The sequence below is a fragment of the Gymnoscopelus microlampas genome, assembly GCF_963454915.1.
Source record: "Gymnoscopelus microlampas genome assembly, chromosome: 10".
NCBI classification, from domain to species: Eukaryota; Metazoa; Chordata; class Actinopteri; order Myctophiformes; family Myctophidae; genus Gymnoscopelus; species Gymnoscopelus microlampas.
Window position 1 is genome coordinate 26337969 of NC_139947.1, and position 18736 is coordinate 26356704.

The following is an 18736-nucleotide window of genomic DNA, read 5'->3' on the forward strand; positions in this document are numbered from 1 at the left end:
TTGAGGTATTTTTTTTACTTTACTGGAGTATTTCCAATTGTCAATACTTTTGCCTCACTTTTACTACTACACTACACCTCAGAGGAAAATATGGTACTTTTACTCCACCTCAATTACTTGAAAAGTTACTAGTTACTAGTTACTTTGTAGATTTTGATTAATATTACAAAACATATTGTAGGCTACATTAACTGAAAATAGCCGATCTACAACACGTTGTGAGCTTGTAGATTTGCAATTTTCAAATGATTTTTATACATCTATACAATTGAGTACTTTCACTTTTGGTACTGTAAGCATGTGTTGATGTCAATGCTTTTGTACTTTTAATCAAGTAAATGTTTGAATACCCGGACTTTTACTTGTAACAGAGTATTTCTACATTGTGATATAATGATTGATACTTTTACTTAAGTAAATAATGTGAGTATTTCTTCCACCACTAGCTAAACTCTTCTTTTCCCTGAGTAAGAATGAGAATGCAGAAAGTGCAGTGCAGATCAGTTCCCGGTTGGCAGCAGTTCAGCACTGACTAGGGTGACGGTGACGGTGACTTAAAGGCACAGTGTCTGTGATTATGGAAATATCCCACAAAGAAGCAACTATTTGAACCTGCAAAATATACAGTTGCTATTTACCCCCCCCCACCCCCCCCTCCAGGACCATATTAAAACATGCTCTAATATCAGTCATCTGATCTGAGTATTATGGTGGCATTCACTTGTTGCAACTGCAAGAAAATAAAAAAAGACTGAATAACTTTTGCATTATGTTATTGGATTTATACCTCAGAACATCATTGTCTGCAATACATTTCACTATGTACAATTTTTCCTCGACAGTCCAGATTGTGTTACTTTATAGGTTCATACATTTATGTTTTTTGGGACAGATAAGCTGACCTTAGATCAGTTAGAGGGGTACTCTACATCAGTGGTTCTCAACCTTTTCAGGCCTCGACCCCCCCCCCCCCCCCCCCCCCCAAATAATCATATTTGAACTGGGGACCCTCCAAAAATAATCATATTTGAACTGAGGACCCCCAAAAAATAATCATATTTTAACTGGGGACGCCCCAAAAATTATCATATTTGAACTGAGGACCCCCCACCCTGACAAGCACTTGGAATTGTAGGAGTTGAGGCATTACATTACTTGGTTCCACAGATATTGTGAAATTAGCAGATCTACAAGCTCACAACACAACTGTTGTGTTGTGAGCTTGTAGATCGTCTAATTTCACAATGTTTGCCTCTTTCTTATATTAATTGACAATTTGGCCAATATTTCACCAGTTTTTTATAGTAGGCCTGTAGTTTGTTCATTACTTTTGATGCAGTAATGCTCTTTTTTCATTTCATTTATTTTCTTTATTTTCTTAAATTTTCCAGTTATTAAAAGTCCTTAAATTGTCACTTCACTGTCATCTGGGGACCCCCCAAAATCATGTGATTGACTGAATACTTTATTAACAGTTTGCCCCCCTCCCCCCAAAAAAAAGCACAGAGGTACAGTTTCATACAAAAGGATGCTAAAAGGATACCCGAGAAAGCCTATATGCTTTGTTTCCATTGGGGTCCTGCTGTGCCTGTGGGGACCCATAGGGGTCCCTACCCCACAGGTTGAGAACCACTGCTCTAGTAACTTACGCCACTGCTGATGCGTCCAATGAGAGGAGGCGGTGGGAGGAGTGGTTCAGAGACAAGACATCATAAAGCTGCACTTCTTCCCTCTCTCCACCTCCTCCGTGGTGCAGCCGGATCACACACACACATATCATCATCCCCCAGAACTATCATTGTTATTTCATTAATAATTAATAATAATAGTAAAGAAGTAAAGAAACATGGCCAGCTACCACAAACCCGACGAGAAGACCCTGCAGGGGCTGAAGGATGTCGCCAACAAGCTGAGGATCAACTCCATCAAGGCGACATGCGCCTCCAACTCTGGGTGAGTTGAGAAAAAAGTCATTAAAACTAGAAATATATTAATTATAGCATAATCTGTTGACGAAGGATGACTGCAAGTGCAGGAAAATGTACATGAACAGGTTGCTTGCCTAAAAGAACAGATCTATAAGCTAGCAACGGGTGCAGACAGAGGGGACGCGTTGTTCTTTTGTGGCGTTTTTGGCTGCTGGTTCTTTTTGACAAGCGAAGCGACACCAGACCGGCCTGGATGAGGAGACCCGAGTCGCGTGTCTCCTGTAGCTGCCAGTGTGAACGGACCAGAGCTGCACACAGCTCTTTTATAGGGGCCGGTTTGGTGTCACTTGTCGCCACCAGGCCGGTGTCGCCGGCCTGGTGGCTTTGTATCTTCTTTGTAGCTGAAGTTGAAACCAGCTCAACTTAACTGTAGCGTTATATAGCTGTTGTAGCAGCTACACACGTAGGATGTATCTTCATGTCGTTGGCTTCCATTGAAAATGAATGATAGCTTCTCTAGCCTGTATCCTTTTTTAAGCCGTCAGTGTGAACGCACCAGTATGGCCCACACGTGTGGATTATCTCCTCCACCACGGCACGCCGCCGTGTCTCGAGCAAACGTCATTATGGCCGAAAAGCGACACAAAGTCAACAGATTAATAATGTTGTAACTTTCATGTTTCTTTATGCAAACCTGCGGCCATAGGTATTGCAGCGCAGCAGTTATTGTATGTTATCAGCTCTGAGCTAACAGTAGCTTTCCTGTGAGGTGGTGGGTGTGTGGCTGACTGACTGCGTGTCTTTTGTTGTGGCGCAGCAAGTTTAAATGGCTCTGAAATGGAAACCTCTTTAGATTAGAAGGAGCAGTCCGTTTGTAAAATAAAAATTGAACAATAGTCAGCTAACGCCACAACTTTACTTGGAAAGGCAAGATGTAAACGTGTATAAAGTTTTAGAAGAGGGCCTGGCTGTTTCTTTTATAACCAAAGTCACATGGTCATTCATTCATTGGAGAGAGAGCAGGTCTCGTGGTTCATGGCTTGCTTGACGCTCTGATTTAAAGTTACAGGCTTTAAGTCAAGACAGTAGTTTATTTACCCTTTTTAACTGTGCATCTGTAATTTACTTTGCTATTTGAAGTGCCATTGCTAATGGTAAATGCAGTTTGTGATATTATCCCTGGCAGGGGTCTTCAACGTTTTTAGGCGAAGGACCCCCTAGCTGAGAGAGATATGAAGCAGCAGGGACCCCCCTCTATATTGTATACAATTGTGTTTCAGATACACATTTGCTGCTCTTTTTTTCCCTCTACACCTATAACTCTTTGCCAAAAATAGCCGATCTACAAGCTCACAACGCCGTTGTGACCTTGTAGATCTGCTATTTTTGGCTTAAGTTCTCCTCAGAAAAGGGATGCTAGGGTTCAAGTCGTTAATGTAAAAAAAAATCATATCACACAAAGATTTGGCGGACCCCCTGTAGTAACTCTGTGGGCCCCCTAGGGGTCCCGCACCCCCTGTTGAAGACCCCTGATTTAGCTGCGGTTGGTGCCCCCTTTTTTAATTTTTTTATCCCTGAGTCCTACATTCTCCACTCTGGTAAAAGTTGAGACTGCAGACACACTCCCACCAGCACACACATCTGTGTCGCACATGGGAGTAGTAAAATTAACGTTGCAGCATACAAGAAGGCAGTTGAACTGATGGAACAATGAGAACAAAGGCAGAGAGAAGTGGATGGAAGCAAGGACTTGCTTAGGAATTGTCAGGGAAATTATGATTTTGTGCAGCATATTACAAAAAAACTACCTCAACACTCAAGTTCACACTATCCAATATCAGTAATTATTTATTTTCACCGCCTTTTCTTTGTGTTGTGTGATGGACACGTTTCAGCACATCCACAATGACACTTCCTCAAAATAATCCTTCCTTTGTGTACTTTTCATCATCAGTTAAAGTAACTGCAACTTCCAGGAGATGCCATGCAACCTTTCCAGCAAACCAGTTTTTGATCACTTCCTTCTAGCACCGTACAAGGAAATGAATGAATGCCTAGTTGTGTCATACAGAGGTCTACTGTACTGTACCTCAGGAATGGTCTCTGTCACCTGCCTCATTCTCTACATTATTATGCCGCATGTTCAAATCATCTGACACCTTTTACTCAATGGCTGCTGTTGTTCATTCACTGAATGAAATGGATAAATATACACCTTTTCTGATTTGATGCCTTCTTCATCTGAGTGACTTTGTTGATTTTACACCAAATTGTTTCTTAGCAGGATTTCTCGCAAAGGAAGAACCATGGGTAAATTCATCGATCACTAAGATTTGACGATTTCTGTTTTTTTTGTGGAATGCACAATTTGACATTGGCAAAGATGGCCTGACTTAAAATAACCCAGTGTGTCCCCATTTTGAGATGTTGACATTTTCTAGATTAACCCACATAGGGAAGCTCAACTGATATTGGCTAATAATGCATGTGGGATTTCCAAACCTGGCCGATTTCAAGACTCTGACCAATGTTCAGTAACTAACTGTTTCACAAGATTGCCTTTTCTTCTTATCTCTTTTTGGAGTTGGAATGTAAATAATTTAAGTGCTCTGAAGTGATGCAATGCCTTTTACCTGAAAATGTTATTTTCTCTTTGGATGATAATGGTACATAAACTCATTTGACATGGCTGTACCGCTCCCGATACTGCATAGTGGAAGAAGTAAAGGCCATGTCAACAAAAACACATTTCTTGCTTGTCTTGGTTTAACGCATCCTTTACCATAGACGTACTGTAGACTTGCTAGAACAGTATAACTTAAACCCATTGATACCTGAAGCCGATTCTACACGTCTCCTAAATCTCAACAGTATTCTGAAAATGTATGTTTCTATATCAGTGGTGCTCAATCTTTTTAGTGTCAAGGACCCCCAAAATTATATGCATTTGGCCGCAGACCCCCATCAAAATATTTTGTTCCAGGGACCCCCCAGAAGCAAAGATTTGAGTTAAAAATGTTCGCTTAAAAATATATATATATTCAAAGATTTTCACACATTTTCACGATTTTTCAAAAATGGCAGATCTATATGAGCTTGTATATCTGCTATTTTTGAATAGCCCAAAGTGTAAAATAATGCTTTTTAGCTCAAATCTAAAAATGACACAGTTCCAGGTCTCCATGGGTTAAAGAAGAGTGTCACTCACACGATGGATACCAACATGTTTTTTTTTTCTTTTTTAATAAACTGATGGCACTATTTTGTATGCCTGCATAAGGGAATAGACTGAGCCTGTGCCCATTATTTGTAAGAGTTGGATAAAAAAAATAATAACCTAGATTATGGTAACACAAGCATGCGTGTGGATTGTGTGTCCTAACAGTCTCCGGTTGGTCATGAACTGCCACTAACATGTTGTCTCTTTCCCCTGCAGTCACCCCACCTCATGTTGCAGCGCTGCAGAGCTCATGTCTGTGTTGTTTTTCAACACCATGCGCTACAAAGCCAGTGACCCTAGGAACCAGTGTAACGACCGCTTCGTCTTGTCAAAGGTTGGGACACACACACGTTATGCTTCTGTTCATTATGGTTTTGTTTTTGAGGCCAAAGCCACTCAATGCAACGCCTTGTGTTGTAGATCAGCTTATTTCTTCTGATACCCTGAAGAAGACATACTTTGTTGAAACGTTGGTTTCTTAAATTATTATTTAAAAAAAAGTTGTTGCATCATGACTACGAGCTGTGCAACCTCTTTTCTTTGAAACGTTTTTTTTTCCCCCATGGTCAGCACCTCCTTACTACTGGTGTGCGCTCCTGTTCCATTGTTTGCCAGATCAGCTATTTTAAAAAGAAAATAGGTTTGAAAATTTTTGCAGATTTTCCCAAAATGGAGACACCAGAGCAGTGTTGATTTTGACAGCAAATTTTGATTTAGTCTTTTGAATACAATTTAGTTTTAGTCATATTTTAGTCATCTAAAATGTTTTAGTTTTTGTCTAGTTTCGTGACTTTTGTCAACTAAATATCATAAGATTAAAGTTGACTAAATGTACAGTTGATTTAGTCAACTAAAATGTATTTTGCCGGTGCCTTGATGGCGTAATGTCTGATTTTACACTTGGTTGTCCATCCCTAACATTTTAGTCTAGTTTTTTTGTTGACAAAATTGTCAATATATTTAGTTTTAGTCATCATAGCTTAGTTTTTATTTAGTTTTTTCAGTGAAAAAAGGTAGTCGACGAAATCAGCACTGCACCAGAGTTAATGTGGTTAATGATGATGGTGTGTGTGTGTGTGTGTGTGTGTGTGTTCAGGGCCATGCTGCACCGGTCCTCTACGCTGCCTGGGCCGAGGCAGGTCATCTGAAAGAGTCTGACTTGCTCAACCTGCGCAAGCTGGACTCTGACCTGGAGGGACACCCCACACCCGTGAGTCATAGATGTTCAAGTCTCCTCGTTTGGAACCTTATGGCGGGCGTAACAACCACGTATTAACATGTTCAACATGTGTGTTTATCTGATGGTGTATAATAGTAATTATAATAATCCGTTTTATCTTCTTGTGTGTCAGAAACTGGCCTTTACGGACGTGGCTACTGGCTCCCTGGGCCAGGGTCTAGGAGCTGCATGTGGAATGGCCTACACTGGGAAGCACTTCGACAAATCCAGGTGAAAATGAGTCCGTATTAATTTAAGCACATGGAAATTAAGGTAGAACTAGGGCTGTCACGATTAAAACTTTAAGTTGCCAATTTAATTGTTTTTGGCTTTGGACATTGGTACATATGTTTATCTTTTTAGGCAGTGTAATAAAAAATGCTCTGGGCAGATATGACAAATAACTTAACTATACAAAGAAATTATACTGACATATATATTTTTTTATACTTCAACAAATGTAAAAATAGCAGGCCTAGGTAGAACGTAGATATTTACGGATAATGGTGCCTTCATTCACCTGTCATTATGACATCTTAGCTTTAAAACTTTTCCAGGCCCAGTCATTGGACTTTTTTTGATTGATTGACTTCTTAATCGACTAAGTGCATATACAGTACATGCACATATCCGTTCTGTATCCGCCACTGATGCTCTCTTAAGTAGTTCATTGGGAAATTTGTTGGAAGTAATTTCATTAAACCAGTCCCTGTCTAGGCTCTGCTGTAATTCAGGGCTCCAGAGCTAGTTGAGCTAGCTTGATGCCGATCCTTGGCGTCTTGGCTTTCCTCTTGTAGTAGTTGATTTAATCCATTATGCCAAGATTCCCTCGCTTGTCTGGCAACAACTACTGTTCTTGGGATACTGGCAAAAGAACACAAATGCTAATTCTCTCCATGCAGTGTTAATTTCGTTGACTAAAACTGCGACAAAATATGTTTGTCGGCTACCTAAACTAGATTAAAATGTTAGGTAGAGACCAGTAGAGAAGAGATCCAGTAGAACTAAAAGACGAGGCCTTTTTGTTTGGTCACTCTCGTGTGCTGTGCTCTGAAAATAGCGGATCTACAAGCTCTCAAGTGTAAAATCAGCCATTACGACGCCATCGAGGCCTGCCTAAATATTTTTTTGTCTACAAAATCAACTGTAGTTTTAGTCGACTAAAATCTTATGATATTTAGTCGAGTAAAACTTTTCATATGACTAAAACTAAATGACATTTTATTCAAAAGACTATGACTAAACTAAGTCTCCATGTTGTTGTTTGGTTGTAGTTACCGTGTGTACTGCATGATGGGAGACGGAGAGTGTTCAGAAGGCTCCGTGTGGGAGGCCATGGCCTTCGCCTCGTACTACAAGCTGGACAACCTGGTGGCCATCATGGATGTCAACCGCCTGGGCCAGAGTGAGCCTGCACCCCTGCAGCATGACATGGAAACCTACCGCAAGCGTTGTGAAGGCTTTGGGTCAGTCAGTCTCCAAACTCTTAGCCAAACCATCGAATCACATTTAATTATTGGCACATTGTCTTTCCACATCAAAGATTATCTCACACGCCTTCCTTCCTCTTCAACCTTTATCTTTTTCAGTTTCCTCTTCTGTAATCTTGACCCCACCGAGCCTCCTTCCCTTCTTTGTTGTTCCCCTTCACAACGTTTAGAATGAGGTTGATGCTTGACTAGTTGTCAGGACTTCAACCCATTAAGACCTGAAGCCGATTCTACAAATGTCTTCTAATTCCCAACAGTATTCTGAAAGAAATGTTGTTTCTATATCAGTGGCGCTCAAACTTTTTCATGTCAGGGACCCCTAAAATGATATGTTTGGTCGCGGACCCCCATCTTATTCCAGAAGACCCCCAGAAGCAAAGATTTGAGTGTGATTTGATGTTCGCTTTAAAACAATATATTCAAAGATTTGCACACATTTTCACGATTTTTCAAAAATGGCAGATCTACAAGCTCGTAGCGCGGCACTCGGTGCCGCGCTATGAGCTTGTAGATCTGCTATTTTTGAATAGCCAGGTCTTAATGGGTTAGTGTTTTTCTTTTTGTTGCGTTATTGACTCTTTGAGTTAATATTTCTTGTAATCTGTTGTTTTTGTGCACCTGTGTGTAGGTGGAACACGTATGTTGTGGATGGCCATGACGTCGAGGAGCTGTGCAAGGCTTTCTGGCAGGCCCAGCAGGTCAAGGACAAGCCTACCTGCATTGTTGCCAAGACATTCAAGGGCAAAGGGCTCAAAAGTGAGTGAATCCATTTGGGGTGCAGCAGTTAATTGATTTAATCTATTATACAAAAATATATAGCAGCTATGCAAGCTCACAACGCATTGTGAGCTTGTAGAACTTCAAAATATTATCCTACAAAAGCTCTTCTAGATTAGTTTAAGTAATCTATAGAATCTCTTAAGAAAATAATGGATACTTGCAGCCCTAGAATCCATCATAATGATTTTTTCTTTTAATGTAAGTTACGTTTGTTTATCATTTTGTTTTGTTGTGACTCCCAGACATTGAGGACTTGGACAACTGGCATGGGAAGCCCATCCCCAAAGACCGCGTGGATGACCTGCTGAATGACCTGCAGTCTCAGATCCAGGTCCCAAACAAGACCCTCACCCCTGAGCTGCCCAACGAGGACACGGCCCCCGCGGACCTCTCCCGCATCAGTCTGCCTGAGCCCCCAGCCTACAAGCTAGGAGACAAGGTACGCGCACGGTCTCATTCTCCACCCAGGTGTGGAGTTCAGTGGATTTCAGTAGCCTGAACTCCACACCCCCGTACCTTTTAGACAAAGTGTTTGACTGTACTGTGTATATCCATTTTGCAAGCGGGTTACGCAAAGACCCGCCCATGAAAACACCCTGCCTACCTCTGAAACACCCTGCCTACCATAGATATAGAAACCTAGATACCTCATTGGCCTCTGCAGTTTGTTGGAGCAACTCGTATCGTGGCCGCCATTTTCGCGTAGGCAAACGGATACTCAAAGTGACTACTGGCCAATCACAGCGCTCACAGCCTGTTGACTACTGGCCAATCACAGTGCGTCTTTTCTAAGACTTGTCAGAATCTAGTTGTCCCGCCCCCACCTGCCTGTGATTGGCCTACCGAACGGCCCCTTCTGTGACACACGCGGAAGCTTGTCTACAACTTGCCTACGCGAAAATGGCGCCCGAGATACCAATGCCTCAGAGCCGAAGGAGGTGTCTACCTTTATATGTCTATGCTGCCTACCTCTGAAACACCCCGCCTGCCTCTGATTGGCCTCCAACAAGAAACACGCTGATTGGCCGCTTTCAAGAAACCCTCTTAATGACCGTCTTCCAGGCCCTTGTCAGAGTTCTCCGCAGTGTTACTTTGATTTATGGATCATTTTTTTGCCTGGTTTGTGTTGATTTCCATGTTGTTTTGACTTAATATTACTTGTGTTGTGTTTTTTATTCTTTTTGTTGCTGCCATGGCACCCAGAACGTGTTGCCTTGATTTTAAATAGTTTTTAGTCTTAAGCATTAATATACTACTTTTAATGCGTGTCTTATTACTATACTACTTTTAGCGTGACACAAAAAATACAAGACTCAAAATCTCCGCTTTCTTTCAAATATATATATATATATGCCACCTGAGAAATTGACTGTAAAAGGCATCAGCTTTATCGTTTCAGTATAATGTGTGTGTATATAGATAGATATATAATCTCCACAGATCTGAAAATATTTTTTGTATAAAATATGTTTCAAGCATTATTATGCAAGATTGTTGTTAAATAGCAGATCTACAAGCTCAGTTGTGAGCTTGTAGATCTGCCATTTTCAAATATCTGCTGTATGGGCTCAAAGCGTTCATGTGGCCTATAGTCTCATTCATGCTCACTATCCCTTACATGATCAACCTAATTGAAACATCAGCTTAATTGTCTCCGCCAGGCCGAAGGCATGGTGGAGAGTATGTTTTCACTCCGTCCGTGTGTGTGTCCTAATCTTTTGGATTGGTCAAGCTTCACGTGACATCACAATATGTAACATAAATAGGTAAGACAGAATTAGGATCAGAGTTTCTAGTGTGATACTATCAACTTCCTGACCTGGCGGAGACCTGTGCTCCGAGGAGCACATTTTCTAGTTAGTTTTCTTTTTTTAAAAGTAATGTGTCGGGCTGACGGCGGCGTTACAGGGCGCCGGCATCTTTGAATCAGTTGTTGACAAGGCAACGAGCTCTGGCCAATCGCAGGCAGGCGGGGCGTTTCCAAGGGTGGGTCTTTGCGCAACTAATTTGCAAAATGGATATACGCATCTGTACTTGGTCAATATGTTCTGGAGCATACATAGTTACAACATAGTTTACAACCTGGTGTCACTATTTTGGGCATGTTATTGTAGGCAAAATGTCTTCCAAGAATTAACGGTAGTGTAAGTGATATTTATTTGAGCTAAAACGAGACGTTGTTTGTGAAGGGTTAATGGTAATCATTGCTATATAATAACTGGGGTCTCCAGCTCTTTAATAAACAGAAAATACATTTTCAGGTGTGTTGCCAATTTCATCCAATCAGAAGAGAGAACCCATGTATCAGCTTTTATAGTGTTCCAGTTTACATTTTGTTTGCTCATTTATTTATCACTTCCAATTTCATTTGTTTATCCTGTATGAGTCATCTCTCCCTGGTTGCATACAATTGGTATCCTGACCTCAAAATGAACTTTGTTTACAAAAGAGCTGGAGAGACCCCTGTTACTGAATCATCGCCATGATCACTATCTGAGCTATTCAGCACTTATTTTAACAGATATAGCTTACTGCACCTCACAAATTGCAGATCAGATGCTTGTAAATAGGCTATTTTGACTGAATTTTAGTAGTAAGTATATAGCTTAAGAAGTTCAACTTTTGTAATTGTAATACCATGAAACCACAGCGCAATCCATGGTCAATAATCAACCGGTGGGTTAAAGTTCACTGGGCTGTTGGTGAACCCTGTCTTGTTTTTTGGAGACAAAAAAGGTTTGTGTTGAGTTAAATGGGCAGGGTCCCTTATCCTGCTGACCGTTATCAGCGCCTGAGATTAGATAACACTTTTTTAAACCATTGAGGCTGATTCTAAAAATGTCTAAATCCTAACAGTTTTCTGAGAAACTTATGTTTCTATATCAGTGGTGCTCAAAACCCCCAAGATGTTATGCATTTGGCCAGGGACCCTCAGAAGCAAAGATTTGAGTTGATGTGTGTGTGTGTGTGTGTGTGTGTATATTCAAAGATTTGCCCATATATCCACAATTTTTCAAAAATATCAGATCTACAAGCTCATAGCGTGGCACAAGCTTGTATATCTGCTATTTTTGAATATCCAAGGTATAAAATAACGGTTAAAATGACACTGATGCTTTCCTGGTTTTAATGGGTTATAATCTGGTTGTGGTACATGGGGTTTTGACACGAGTATGTGTTTATTAAAACCCGCCTCGTTCCTGTTCTTCCTCTGTCCCGTTAGATGGCAACAAGGAAGGCCTATGGCATTGCCCTGGCCAAGCTGGGCAAGGCGAGCAAGAGGGTGATTGCCCTGGACGGAGACACCAAGAACTCCACCTTCTCCGACACCTTCAGGCAGGCCTTCCCCGAGCGCTACATCGAGTGCTTCATCGCTGAACAGAACATGGTAAAGACTGCTTTACAAGATGTGGTGTAAATACTCATGTAGACATCATTTTATCTCTTGAAATCAAGCTATATTTTCCCATGGTTTCGTTTAGTGTAAACACAAGCATCACTTTGATAATTTGCCGCATATTATGAACCAGAGAGTTTTGCACAGGCAGATTTGCAACACTAGGAATCTGCCTGAAGAAGCTTGTGGTTTACACCTTCCAATAATAACTCTTATGGAGAAGAGCTGACCTGTTTCTGGCTCCCACGTCTCTATATAGACCTTCTCTTTACAACCTTAATCTGCTTAATCTGTTACTATTCAGTCTGTCATTGTAATCCCCTCACACTTGTCTTTTGCCCAACTGTTCTTAAAGCTGCAATCTGGCCATTTGTGTGTGTGAAGAGAACTTTTCCTCCTCTCTGTATGGTAGTAATGTTAAAACATTATAACTAGCACATCTGCAGTGATGGGAGATTTACTCGCTTCTGTTCCATTTAGAATGTTTTAGCCTATTGTCGGGTAGGTCATTACCTGTTGACAAGTTGTATTGCGTGAAGCTTAAAGTGCAGTATCTGCCCTGCCCAAGCTGGCGTTCCATCTTAGCTCGGTGGTAGAAATGGTATCTCCCGTGCAGGAGACCTGGGTAAGAAACCTCGCAATGACATTAATGTTGCACTTCTAGCCTTAACCCATTAAGACCTGAAGCCGATTCTACAAATGTTTTCTAAATCCCAACGGTATTCTGAAAAACGTATGTTTCTATATCAGTGGTGCTCAAACTTTTTCATGTCAAGGACCACCCACAATTATATGTATTTGGCCACTGACCCCATCTCAAAATATTTTGTTCCAGGGACCCCAGAAGCAAAAAAATATGTATATATTCAAAGATCAGCACAAATTTTCTCGCTTTTTCAAAAATAGCAGATCTACAAGCTTGTAGCGTGGCACTTGCGCTATGAGCTTGTATATCTGCTATTTTTGAATAGCCAAAGTTTAAAATGATGCAAGTCATAATTGTTTGTAGGCCAGAAAAAATGCAAAGGCGCTGTGAAATGTAGATGTGACGTAAATGTGATACCCTTTTTTTTGTATTCTTTGAAACCCCCCGACTTCAAGTTTCACCTCTTCTCTTGTAGGTGAGCGTGGCCATCGGCTGTGCGACCCGCGACCGCACTGTCTCATTCGCCAGCACATTTTCGGCGTTCTTCTCCAGAGCCTACGACCAGATCCGAATGGGAGCCATCTCTCAGTCCAATGTCAACCTAGTGGGCTCCCACTGTGGAGTCTCTATTGGTAAGCTTTCTGCTTCTTTTAGTTCTGTGTCAACCTAGTGGGCTCCCACTGTGGCGTCTCTATTAGTAAGCTTTATGTTTTTTTTGTTGTTCTGTGTGAGGCCAATCAGGGCCGTCACCATCATGACATTTTAATTGACGATTAATAGTCATACAAAGGACAGTTGATGATTTTATTTTTGTATTTACATAGAAATAAGCATTACATTTCTATATATTTTTTGCAATGATACAAAAACGGAAGTATTTGTTTGCATTTGCTTTTTTCCCCCCCATATATTTTTTATAATAAAGTGCCATATATCGTATCTATGTCGTGAGCCCAGTATCGTTTCATGAAATTAGTGTCGGCACACCCCTACTTTTTGTGCTTGAAAAAATTGCCCGGGGTAGATATGCAAAACACCAATGCCTTACTGAAATATATTAAAACATTTTTTTAATATATAAAGAAATGACTGAGAATTATGTTCTTGGCATAGGTTATGCAATCTACAAGCTCACAACATGTCACATAGCGGTGCATGAACAACGACATGGAAATAATGATTAGAAATGTTAATTTCTATTTTCATCCAGGTGTTTTGTGGAGCTAAATGGAAACTATTCTAACTATTTTATGCAAAAATAATCAGGCGATTTATTTAATAATTATGTCCGGCCTAAGGCTATAACTGAGAGGGAAGTATCCACTAAAACACTGTCCCTCCCTCTGTCCTTTTTTTTTAAAATTTTAGGTGAAGACGGTCCCTCCCAGATGGCCCTGGAGGACCTGGCCATGTTCCGCGCCATCCCAACATGCACTGTGTTTTATCCCAGTGATGCCGTGTCCTTGGAGAGAGCCGTGGAGCTGGCGGCAAACACCAAGGTCAGTGCTCCTGTCTGTCTGCCTGTCTGTCTGGCTGCCCGTCTCGCTGATGGCTGGGAACATTCAACAGGCTCTGTTCTCATGCTTCGCTCTTCTTTGATTCCAGGGAATCTGTTTCATCCGTACCAGCAGACCAGAGACCAAGGTCATCTACGCCCCAGAAGAGAAGTTCGAAATTGGCTTGGCCAAGGTAAGGACCACCTGAGTTTGGGGCTGTCATTGTCATAAGCATGACCTTGTACTTGCCGATTTATTGTCCTACAAATAATTGCAATTCATTGTGGTATTGGACAGTGGAACGTATATGAAAAATGCCTTTTTAGGCTTTGGAAACGATAAAGAAATTGTACAGGACCGATATGACAGTAACTTAAATATACTCAAAAATAGATGGAATCTATTTTTGAAAATGTGTAAACGTTTTTCAACATGGAAAATATTTATATCAGAGGTCTTCAACAGGGGGTCCGGGACCCCTAGGGGGTCCTCAGAGTTACTACAGGGGGTCTGCCAAATCTTTGTGTGATTTTTACATTAACCATTTCCCCCAAGCATCCCTATTCTGAGGAGAACTTTAGGCGCTGTGCGCTTGTAGATCTGCTATTTTCGGCAACGTGGTTCGGTATAGGGGGGAAAAAAGATCAGACTAAGTACAGAGTGAAAGGTCAGGTTTACTAAGTATTGTTTAAGTGCATGGTTGAATGTCTGGAAATACACATTAACATGAATCCAACATGATAGTGTTCTGAAACAAGTCTATGAAGCTGCCTATGAAAAAACTAATATTTTATACAATATATAATGGGGGTCCCTGCTTTATCTCGCTCTCAGCCAAGGGGTCCTTGGCCTGAAAACGTTGAAGACCCCTGATTTAGATTATTATGCAAAATAATTGCGACTAGGCGATAATGTAATAATTGTGAGAGGCCTACCTGCGGTGAGGTTTATTTCAACCTGATGGTATTAAATTGAGACTATAAGGCGACTGGGTTTTGAGGTCTTGTTTCTGTTTGTTCCTAGGTGGTGCGTCAGTCTGACAAGGACCAGGTGACAGTGATTGGAGCTGGTATTACTCTTTCAGAAGCTCTGCTTGCTGCTGACATCCTGGAAAAAGAGGGTGAGCTCGGTGTGCCCTCTAGTGGATGAATACCGATACAACAGTGTTATTATAAGAATTATAAGCACTAACCCTTATAATGCTGTAACCGTTCTGCGATGCTTATTAACTTAACCCATTGATACCTGGAACGCATCCGTGTCACTTTAGATGTCTTTGGCTATTCAAAAATAGCAGATATACAAACTCGTAGCGCGGCACCGAGTGCTGCGCTACGAGCTTGTAGATCTGCTATTTTTGAAAAATCGTGAAAAAATATTTTTTATATTTATTTCAAAAAACTGTTAGGATTTAGATTTTTTTTAAAGAATCGCCTCGGGTCTCAATGGGTTAAAAATGACCATATTGTACACGCCGAACCAACATCTAATGGGTCAGTGGATCACATGGATCATATTGATAAACTTATTGGAAAATGTATTTCCAAATGTCTTGTTGCAGGAAAGCACATCAGAGTCATTGACCCATTCACCATCAAGCCCCTGGATGCGGCCACCATCTTGACCAGCGCCAGAGCCACAAGGGGAAAGATCATCACAGTGGAAGACCACTACAAAGAGGGTGGGTTGTTTTCCGTTCTTTGACTATAGGGGTGCAGCAGTTAATCGAACAAATGGGTTTTAAAAATCGTGTTCAATAAAACATTTTTAATACAGCAGAAAATGGAACAACAAGCATTATCTACAAGGTCACAACAGCAAATGGCATCTCTGCAAGTTTACAACATGTGACATGTTGTGAGCTTGTAGGTCAGCTATTTTTGTGCGACACTGTTGTACAACACGGTATTAAATGAGGCTTAAGTGGTTGCTCAGACTAGTCTATTGTAGGGGAGACGGAAGACGAGGAAAAACTAAATGCGATACAACGTCATAAATACATTTTAAATAAAAAAACTCAAAAACCTAACTTGACCAATACATGTAGATCCAAGCAGGTGTAGCAGTAGTGAGTAGCTCAGAGCCCTCTGCCTAATAACTCCTCCGGCCAAGGGGAAATTCCCCTTTAGGCTAGTGGTTAAGATTAGAGCCCTGCACGGGCCGAAAATGTGGGCCCTGGCCCGTGGTATTCAGCCCAGCCCGGCCCGGCAGGTGGTGCAATTTTACAGCTCGAGCCCGGCCCCGGAGCCTGAGACTTATTTATTTATGAATTATTTTCGAGCATGCGCTTTCGCTGGTGCGCCCAGCAGCTGCACTAGTCTCGGCTGCGCTCTCACGCTCTGATTTAAAAACAAAGCCACAAGGAGTCAAGAACACACAACACACTAAAAGGTAAGACATTTTCCTCCAGCCACGGTTTGGAATGATCTTATGTCCTCACAGCATAATTCCCCACACGTCTGGTGACGTAGTTGGGACTTTATTCCGTATTTTGAGGTCGGGGAATCGCTATGAATGATGGGGTGATTTAGTTGAGAAATTACGGTGATTCTGCTGTCCTGCACCCACTGACTCTCCCCCTCTCGTTGCTGTGTGTGTGTGTGACGGGTGTCTGGAAGCCACTGCGGGCAGCTCATTGGGCTCATTTACTCATGACACGACCATTGAGAGTTAGCGCTGTCAGTGTTGCTAAGATACGGTCTCTGCCCCATAGACTGTAGGCCACCCACACACACCCTACATTCAAGTTAGCACACATGCTAAGACATGTGTGCTACCTTATTAATATAATGGGGTCTGTGAGCCCAGCCCTGGGCCCTATGGTCAAATACAGAAACGGCGGGCCGGGTCCCGACGGGCTTACAGGGCTCTAGTTAACCCATTAAGACCTGGAACTGTGTCATTTTTAGATTTGAGGTAAAAAGCATTATTTTACACTTTGGGCTATTCAAAAATCGTGAAAATGTGTGCAAATCTTTGAATATATATATTTTTAAAGCGAACATTTTTAACTCAAATCTTTGCTTCTGGGGGGTCCCTGGAACAAAATATTTTGATGGGGGTCGGCGGCCAAATGCATATCATTTTGGGGGTCCTTGACATGAAAAAGATTGAGCACCACTGATATAGAAACATACGTTTTTCAGAATACTGTTGAGATTTAGGAGACATGTAGAATCGACTTCAGGTCTCAATGGGTTAAGATGTTTGCTTTCCACGCGGATAGCTGCGGCGTTACTGTGAAACACGTGTGTGTGTGTGTGTGTGTGTGTGTGTGTGTGTGCACTGCTCACACACGCCCATCTGCCCTGTGTCCAGGTGGTCTTGGCGAGGCCGTGCTGTCTGCGGTGGGCGAGGAGCCTGGCATCGTGGTGACACGCCTGGCAGTGACCGAGGTGCCCCGCAGCGGGAAGCCCCAGGAGCTGCTGGACAAGTACGGCATCAGCGCCCAGCACATCGTCAACGCCGTGCGCCAAACCTTCGCCAACTGAGGAGGAGCGCCCCTGCTGCCCTCCCTCCCTCCCTCCCCACTCTTAAGCTTGAATTTTCCTTTTCCTCCACAACTCTTTGTAAGCTACAGCTACAGCGGAACCAAATGTCGATGCATTCCAATCTGTTAGACTAACTTATGCTGTAGTGTCTCATCTTGTGGCTCTTAACTCTTTAGCGCACTCTGGTGTTCATGGTAGGAGTTGCTAGCTTGACCATTGGAGAGGGAGAGAAACGGAACAGGTTTTTTTTTGTTTGTGTATTTGTACAAGTATCTAACCTCATAGAACTCATACTGTTCCCTGTAGTTCTCCTCTGTTTGCACCTTCTAGCAACTTCTGCCCCCAGTAGTTTGGTTCCATTTAATAATGTCCTTTTCCCGTTTAACTAGTTTGTTTCCCATGTAATGTATTTTTAAAGGTGTCAGCTGGGATAGCCGCGTAGCAAAGGCGTTTTATAAACACGATTTATACTTGGTTGCCTGCCAGTGCAGTCTTTCGCCCCTAAAATGGCCTATTTACAAGCTCGCAACGCGTTGCATTGTGACGTGTTGTGAGCTTGTAAATGGCAAATTATGGTACGCAACCCTAGTATAAATCAAATGTGTGTTGGAGGGGCTGATTTGGTTAAACCTGTATTGTTGATGCAAGCAGTCCGTCCGGCTGGGCCCACCACTTCCTGTACATTCCACCAAATCGCAGCCCATGTTCTCATTACATGACCAGCGTTTATGTCACCTGTATTCCCTTTTAAGCTCTTGTTACACTGGTTCTGCTATCAGGCTAGTATTGTGGTTAAACTGTTCTTGGCGCTCCATAAATGGCCTTTTGTTCCAACACTAGAGCTGCGGTGAAACTTCTGTTTTGAATTAACTTGAAATTGAACCAACATTGATGAAATGTTCTGAGCGTTCTGATGATGATGATGACCCCTGTCTGCAAGTGTTACTGATGCTGATGGTAGTGAAGCTACCCGGTCAACCTGTATCGACCCATGTGCTTTGCTGTGGAGTTCAGAAATAAAAAAAACAACTGTGACCCTGCGATACTGAACTGACTTGTTATGTTTTTT

General features: G+C 41.9%; 1 protein-coding gene across 1 annotated transcript; it reads left to right on the forward strand.

The window, feature by feature from the left end:
- Positions 1–1719: 1719 nt before the first annotated feature.
- Positions 1720–18717, forward strand: tktb (transketolase b). Its single transcript, XM_084070310.1, has 14 exons — positions 1720–1953; positions 5365–5482; positions 6245–6358; positions 6501–6598; positions 7642–7833; positions 8486–8613; positions 8880–9076; positions 11861–12025; positions 13156–13312; positions 14049–14179; positions 14286–14369; positions 15200–15296; positions 15738–15857; positions 17495–18717. Exons 1-14 carry the CDS (start codon positions 1847–1849, stop codon positions 17665–17667), a joined length of 1881 nt encoding a protein of 626 aa, XP_083926436.1. The 5' UTR covers positions 1720–1846; the 3' UTR covers positions 17668–18717.
- Positions 18718–18736: the final 19 nt, after the last annotated feature.

Bases quoted from the DNA above. Each gene is read 5' to 3' on its own strand.
- tktb (XM_084070310.1), top strand. From the start codon at position 1,847: ATGGCCAGCTACCACAAACCCGACGAGAAGACCCTGCAGGGGCTGAAG. The intron at 1,954-5,364 runs GTGAGTTGAGAA...TTTCCCCTGCAG, and splicing joins ACATGCGCCTCCAACTCTGG to TCACCCCACCTCATGTTGCA. The intron at 12,026-13,155 runs GTAAAGACTGCT...CTTCTCTTGTAG, and splicing joins TCATCGCTGAACAGAACATG to GTGAGCGTGGCCATCGGCTG.